Source organism: Neodiprion lecontei, chromosome 2, assembly GCF_021901455.1.
Source record: "Neodiprion lecontei isolate iyNeoLeco1 chromosome 2, iyNeoLeco1.1, whole genome shotgun sequence".
In the NCBI taxonomy this organism is placed as follows: Eukaryota; Metazoa; Arthropoda; class Insecta; order Hymenoptera; family Diprionidae; genus Neodiprion; species Neodiprion lecontei.
Window position 1 is genome coordinate 15,559,604 of NC_060261.1, and position 6,949 is coordinate 15,566,552.

Consider the following 6,949-nt stretch of genomic DNA (forward strand, 5'->3'; position numbering starts at 1 on the left):
TAACGTTGTACCGTATTTTGAGCAGCTGTGCAATATTAGAGAGAGAAAAAACGAAACAAAAAGCCAATCAATAACAAAATAAATTTTATTTAATTAATTATATCCTGTATAGTTTATAACTTTGCTTAATTTACGATGATGTAAAAATATATTTCATAATGTATAAAGTGTTTTCTAGTAATCATAAAGCATTTTCTGGAAAGCCATAATAATCCAGAAGGAACATTTATATTATAACACGTAATCTACACTCACATACAATAATAATCAGTTATGACTATTCCTATGAATAAGTTTTTCCAGCAATCGGAAGAAAACGAAGAAAAAGAAGTCAAACGACCAACACATTATTATTATTATTGTTGTTATAGCTTGGTTTTTTTTTTTTTTTTTGTTTCTTTTCGGTAGAAAACTAAGATTTTTTCCTTACACCGAGCAACGTATTGCGAGAATGACAAAGACAAAGCAGTATAGCAAAAAGGCAATTCGATCGAGCACCATGGCAGCCAGAGTCCACTCAAGTTGAGAGGATTTCGGCGGAGTGAGGATATTCTGGCGGTCGCCATCGTTCAGACTGGAAGTGCCGAGTGTTCCGGGAATTGATTGATTCCCATCGGTTACGTTGCCCTCTCGCATCTCCTCGCCAGGATTCGCTCTCTGTACTTTAACCTGTCATTTTAAAGTTATAAATTTAGTGTCAATTTTGAGAATTTTGCTTGCAGTAAATATTACACCTTGCTCACCAATTGGACCATCTCATCGAGCCAAAGAATTTTCCCCAGCTGACCTACCAGGAACTGCTTCACTCTCCAGGGCAGCCGTCTCGCGTTTGACCTCTTCGACATATTAATCACCATCACCGAGATTATCAGTGATATACTAACCAAGTACAGGCTACAGTTGTAGAAATGCACTATGGAGGAATTCGAAATGGTTAGGTTGGTTGACTTGTATCTCAGTTTGAGATACTAATTTCGGATCGTAGTATTCCTTTACGGAAAAACGCAAATTCACCCTCAAGTTTGGGGTAAGTTTACAGCTATCCAAACCGCGCCCCCCAACTTGCTCGTGAACTTTAAAACGTTCAGGGTTTGTTCTGAAAGTTGAGGGCCGAACCAAAGTCAAAAACAAACGTTGGGAAAAGGGAAATATTATTTACGCCAGTGATAGTGAACCGGAATGAAACCTCATCCTTATTTTGTAATACAAATCATTCTGAGCAAATTTGAATAACACAAGCTACGGTCATCAACAATTCAAGAGAATATTTGATTATCAGAACGTTTAAAACTGTTGAAATCTCGTGTTTCTTTTTTTATCAATTTCTAATGTTTTTTGTCTTATTTTTCTCGTTCACGAGGCACCCATAAATTGCCTGAAAGAAGTTCAAGAAATCAGATATTATATTATACTTATAATATTTACTGGCTTGTCGCAAGATAGGTCACCTTTATCATTTTCATTCATTATTACGTGGGAGCATTTGTGATTTATTATTAAACAATTATAATCACTGCTCGTTCATTCTCACCCCCGCGTAACACTGAAATGTAATTTTTAACAAAGATTAGTTGTACGGTAATTACATAAATCTATTTTTACCAATTCCGGTGATGACTGTTTGTAAACATTTTATCAGACGTTCTCTGGAGGTCTTTATGGTGCACAAAATAGCCCACAAATATTGGTGTTGGGTGAAAAACACCAGAGTTTAATAATCATTTTGAACATTGTAATTATAACACCGTTTCTCAAACTGTTATCATATTGCAACTTGTGTTATTCGTATTTGCATGAATTCATTTTTAATACCTGGTAGGGATATTGTTTTATTCCCATTCACCATCATAATTTATTCAATTCTTCGAACAGTTTCTTCACAGTTAAGAATTTCGAGGGTGTATCATTAATCTTCGAAGGTTAATCACCAAAGTTGGAATTTTATCAGTAACGGTTTTGCCCTCAGAATTAATATACTCACAGATTAGAGGCGTGTGGTGAGCAGTCGCTGGTAACTTCTGGTTAAAATAGATCAGGAACAAAGATATCAGAACCATCGTGCAAGCCGCGACCGTGATTCTGTCCTCAGACTGAGGCGGCAACCAAAAGATGACCAACGTCAGGAACACAATGGCTGTAAAATGAACGACTCAATGACTGAAGCAAAGGGTACAAACGTGAGCTTACCAGTCGCTGGAGTCATGACGATGGCCGCGTAGTTCGGGGATTGTCTCTGCATGGTGAGATTGTAAGTTACATCGATATAGGCTTCAGGGCAGCATGGATAGTGGGCGACGTTACGTTCACGGGTCAAACCTTTGAGTAGCCACTCGGAGTTGTGTGTCAGAAGGTCGGGCTATGGCAGAAGGATTTCATCAGAAACTACCATTATTAACGTGAATTCTGAATTCTGTTTCCCAACCTGATTCTCGACCTCTGAAAATTGTAGGTCGATCTGTTCACCGTCGAATGTCCAGGAACCGAGTCTCAGAAAACAAACTTGAGTGTCGAATGGCCAAAAGCGAAGGTCGAGGTCGCAGAAGACCATGAACTGCGACGGAGGAACCCAGAGCACAGTTCCATCCCCGCTCACTATGCAGTGCGTGTTTCCGTAATGGTCAATTGTACTACCAGCCGCACTGGAAAACAAACGGAGTGGCTGGTATGGATGAATTGACTGCAGCTGATGCTTTCAATCATGTAATAGTAATAGCATGTACCTGTTGTAGAGAACAATATCCGGCTGCCAGACTTCATGATCGCCGAGATGAAGGTGCGTCAAACCACCGTAGTGCGAAGCATTCCATTTAAGCTTCTCGTCAATCCAGGTCTGAAAGTGTTGAACCACTTAGAACAAGCGTAAAAGCTTTATTTGAGGAAGAAAAATCTAACCAGAGTGAAACGTACCATTTTTACCCAAGCGTACACAGTCATCATTGACTTCAGGTCTTCCTGTAACGAGACAAAATCAACGGTTTGACAACAATTGGCTAATTTAAATAGCCGAATTCCAGCCAAGGGTATTGCTATTTGGTAGAACAAGCTTACAATGGTCACATGACGAATTGTGATATCAATTGTCACTGTCGTTGTGTTGAAGTGCTGAGCTGGTCTTGCGAACTTGTCATAATTCAGCAGGAGGTCTTTCCTCAAGTGATCTGTCCACGTCTCGTTCCACACTGGCTTTCCGGGCACATCTGTCACCGTTACTTGTTGCATGTTAGGATTTTTCGTGCGATGAGTTGTTAATAATTGTCATAATTTATTGTGTTCGACTATCAACTTCGTCCTTGCTACTTACTGATGATATTTAATTGTAAGTTCAAGAGCGGACAACTTGATTATGTACATATTCAAATTAATTCTCATCAGTTATCACAAAGTTATAATTATCAATGTTCGAAACCAATAACTGATACGCACTTTATTCTGTGATTCAAATGGCAAAAGTTCCCGCGAGTTTAAACACAAATACCTTGTTAGACAACTTTATTTTGATTGGAACACTTGAATGGATAATCGCTGGTCGGCTAACTGGTTGGAGGACAAGAGACCGTTTCGCTCGACCAAAGTGGCCATCATCAAAGCTAAATTGCAATATCTACGACTCTCTTGACAGTGTGCAAGTGGGTTACCAAAGTAGAAAACGAAAATATCACGATCAAATATCCAGCCGCAGGGAGGAATTGATACAAGTTTGAAATCGCAGTATAGAACAAACGGCCTAATATAAGAATAAACGGTTAATATTGAAATTTTAGAAACTTATTACGGGGTTTCAACTGTCATGCATTTGATTCTTATGAACTCGTACTTCGGTTTCAGTGTCTTCTATCATTGTATTTGAAAGAATTTACATTGAGAAATGCTTCAGCCATTGGAGTGGGATAAAATAACTCAAAGCTTGGTCCCACTGAAGCCGGGAAGTATAAAGCGAGTTTTTTTAGATCAGAGGACTCACGTTTGACATTGCTGCATTGTTGGAGAGGTAGAAAATTGAATACTCCATACAGTACCAGAATCCTGGTTCGCAAGCTGATACGTTCAAGATTTTCAGTCATGACTGCACCGTCGGCCCGATGTCATTAGACTGTTCTTTCATCTAGTTGTCGTTCTGCTAACAGACATGTACGATACCCTGACCAATCTCTCTGTCTCTCTCTGTATCTCTCTGTTTCTCGCTCTCGCAAGCTGGCATTAGCCGTTTGGCACGTCGACAACCATTTCAATTGCGTCTGTAAAAAATTGATTGTGGAATCAGAGCGTAAGTTCGTGATCAGAGTCACAATCAGAAAAATGAAAAAATAGTTCAAACTGAAGCGTACGCCCAATGTGAAAAATTTTGACATTCACCGTAAATGGAAACAGAAATGTGCTCATCCACACAAACTTACTCCATGTGAACTGCAAAAACTCATTTTGGAACATAGGACAACAATAGCGATTGACTTTGAGCCTCGAGCGTGATAAGGCAGCCTTGATTGACGGCAGGTGTTTTATAAAGCGCGTTTTGAGCGCACACGGATTTCCCTATGGTCATCAAAGCTGTTTGTATGACTTGTAATAACGGGCTAGCATTTCCTGTTGTTTTTCCCGCGTTAACCTAAAGTCGGTACAAAAGTAGTTGTAAAAGAATTTCGGAGGAAAATGGGTGATGCTTCAACTGGAAAACAGCACAAACATCATCACCATAAAGATGGCAAGATCCCAGTTGCTGAAGTGGGTATGATGCACTCGGTTTTTCAGCGGTTATGGAATCCGGTTTAGCAGGTTACGTTGGGACTATGTGTAGATTTGTTGTGCCATGACCTTTTCTACCATTTCCATGAACCTCAGCCGTCCAGGCGCGGAAGACTTCAAAGGGTCAAACGACGAGTACGGTTGAGGCCAGCGACGCTAAGGTAATAGAATTATGACTTACTCACTTGCTTTATTCGCCGGCACGTTAAGGTGCGTAATGCTGGGTTGTTTTCAATTTTGGATAGGACAAACAGCGAGCAAAGGGCGTCTCCATTGTGAAGCAGCCTAATTTTTACACCGACCGGAGAATAACTGCAGCTGAGTTTCAGCGGCGACACACCTGGCTCCAAAAGACAAGAATCAGTGTTTCCCAATCGAAGAATCGATGCCGAATAACCAACGAGGTCAAGTTTCCGGAAACCTTCAACGGCCTTTACAGCGCGCGATTCTCTCCCAATGGTGAAGTCTTCGCGGCGTCTTTCGGCACCGGTGGCATCCAGGTAATAATGGCTACAAGTGTCGATTAGATCGTGAAAACGGAAAGCATCCTGAAGAGTTCAGACGTCTTGATGTGTCAGCAAAAAAATTACCCGTTATTTTCTGCGTCCTCAGGTTCGAAATGGCGAAACTGGTGATCTTAAAGCGACACTTCGTAGCAGTATGGAATCATCATTCCCTGTGATGTGTTGTCGATTCAATCCGTCGCGGACAGAAATATTTTACGCGTCCAGTGCATGCGGCAACATATTTGCCTGCACTACTAACACCTATGAGTTCTCTCGATTCATCGTAGGTCAGAGAAACCTTGGGTATTATACACCGCGCAACATTACGGAAACATTGCAGCAATATAATTTTCCAATGTTTGTAATTAACTTTGCAAAGTTAGAAGTCTTTCAGTCACATCGTGCGATATTACTGCAATATTTCGTATTCACTAGCTATGATTACAACTATTCGAGAATCATCGAGATCACCGTTTCTATTTATTTCACCAGAACCAAAGAACGAGATAAACACAATCGACGTGAACATTACCGGCGAACACTTGGTATCAGCTGGTAAGGATGCCGCGATAAGACTATACGACATCGAAACAACAAAGGTGATTTATAACGTCAATTTCCTAAGGTCCTGAAGTTACGGACCTCAAATTTTTTCCAGATGATATCGAACTACAGAAAAAATGCGGCGGACGTGTTAGAGGACAAGGTGAACAAGTATCACAGAATGAGAGTGTTCGCTGTGAGGTTTCACCACGGGCAAGAAAATGTATTCATCAGCGGTGGCTGGGACGATACTGTCAGGGTAATCATTAAGGCGTGAATTTACGTCTCATCGCACATCATTTTCACACTGATTGGCCCTTAGATTTGGGACACCAGAGCAAGCCTGGGATCTGTTAGGGTAATAAAAGGACCTCATATCTGCGGAGATGCCATAGACGCCAGAGTAAGTTTCGCCACTGTTTCCACTCACAATCAGTGAATCCGTAATGTTTTTCTGTTTCTCAATTCGCCAAATAGGATTCTAGGATTCTCACTGGTTCTTGGGTAGTCAGCGGCAGTCTTCAACTGTGGGACATGACGAGTGGCAAGTTGATAGAGACGGTTAGTCCTCAAAACCGACCGACAACACTTGACGGCGAGTTTCTCTACACGGTGCAATTCTTCGACGGCGATCCATACGGTGATACTGTTTTATGCGGTGGTTCCGGAACCAGTGCCGTGGAAGTTATCAGCCTTAGAGATAAAAAGGTAGCACTGATTGCTCGTTTTCTTAACCTCAGTACATATAACCTATTTGGCAATTCTTCTTTTGCTCTCATTCAGGTAATGGGATCTTTTCACGTAAATAAAGCAATCGTAGCCTTGGACAGCAATCGGTCGGCAATTGTCTTCGGTGGCATGGAATCTGTGATACGACTTGCTGACTACAGTTGACCAGGATAAATAATATTTCGACTCGAATAGTTAATGTATTTCATTGAGTATTTGGCACGAAAGGTGGCGCTATTTTTTTAATAAATTACCATTACCAGTGTGATAATTTTTCGTGATTTATTCGAAAAAGTTTAGGATTAGCCACGCTGATAATTGGCACAAATCTGTTTCAAAATGTTTCGATTAATCGCGGTACGTCAGTGTTACAACTTTACGTCAATTCTGTTTCAATGACCGGCACACTTCATTTCAGAACTTTTGTCAAA

At 40.8% G+C, this 6,949-nt stretch overlaps 2 protein-coding genes across 4 annotated transcripts; one reads left to right on the plus strand and one right to left on the minus strand.

Annotated features, from left to right (window-relative positions):
• Positions 1-67: 67 nt before the first annotated feature.
• On the minus strand, positions 68-4,111 carry LOC107221372 (acetylcholine receptor subunit alpha-like 2). 3 transcript variants are annotated; one of them, XM_015660331.2, is made up of 9 exons: positions 3,962-4,111; positions 3,049-3,209; positions 2,908-2,952; positions 2,721-2,830; positions 2,423-2,639; positions 2,188-2,356; positions 1,982-2,134; positions 744-913; positions 68-669 (listed from the first exon to the last, which is right to left on the minus strand). In XM_015660331.2, the coding sequence occupies exons 1-9, from the start codon at positions 4,059-4,061 to the stop codon at positions 427-429; spliced, it is 1,368 nt and encodes a 455-aa protein (XP_015515817.2). In that variant the 5' UTR covers positions 4,062-4,111; the 3' UTR covers positions 68-426. The 3 variants fall into 3 exon arrangements, with proteins under 3 accessions (XP_015515817.2, XP_015515818.2, XP_015515819.2); XM_015660332.2 differs by having other exon boundaries at positions 3,049-3,197; positions 3,962-4,108; XM_015660333.2 differs by having other exon boundaries at positions 3,049-3,179; positions 3,962-4,104.
• On the plus strand, positions 4,100-6,916 carry LOC107221337 (guanine nucleotide-binding protein subunit beta-like). The gene is made up of 9 exons (XM_046730415.1): positions 4,100-4,719; positions 4,837-4,901; positions 4,986-5,240; positions 5,353-5,533; positions 5,739-5,845; positions 5,905-6,048; positions 6,112-6,192; positions 6,267-6,497; positions 6,573-6,916. Exons 4-9 carry the CDS (start codon positions 5,401-5,403, stop codon positions 6,681-6,683), a joined length of 807 nt encoding a protein of 268 aa, XP_046586371.1. The 5' UTR covers positions 4,100-4,719; positions 4,837-4,901; positions 4,986-5,240; positions 5,353-5,400; the 3' UTR covers positions 6,684-6,916.
• The last annotated feature ends 33 nt before the right edge of the window (positions 6,917-6,949 follow it).

What these genes read in the sequence shown, in the direction of transcription:
- LOC107221372 (XM_015660331.2), bottom strand. Translation starts at nt 4,061, where the DNA reads ATGACTGAAAATCTTGAACGTATCAGCTTGCGAACCAGGATTCTGGTA. An exon ending in ACAATGCAGCAATGTCAAAC is followed by an intron (nt 3,210 to 3,961) that starts GTGAGTCCTCTG and finishes ACATGCAACAAG; the next exon opens with TAACGGTGACAGATGTGCCC. An exon ending in TGTACGCTTGGGTAAAAATG is followed by an intron (nt 2,831 to 2,907) that starts GTACGTTTCACT and finishes CAACACTTTCAG; the next exon opens with ACCTGGATTGACGAGAAGCT.
- LOC107221337 (XM_046730415.1), top strand. Translation starts at nt 5,401, where the DNA reads ATGGAATCATCATTCCCTGTGATGTGTTGTCGATTCAATCCGTCGCGG. An exon ending in ACGACATCGAAACAACAAAG is followed by an intron (nt 5,846 to 5,904) that starts GTGATTTATAAC and finishes AATTTTTTCCAG; the next exon opens with ATGATATCGAACTACAGAAA. An exon ending in GCTGGGACGATACTGTCAGG is followed by an intron (nt 6,049 to 6,111) that starts GTAATCATTAAG and finishes ATTGGCCCTTAG; the next exon opens with ATTTGGGACACCAGAGCAAG.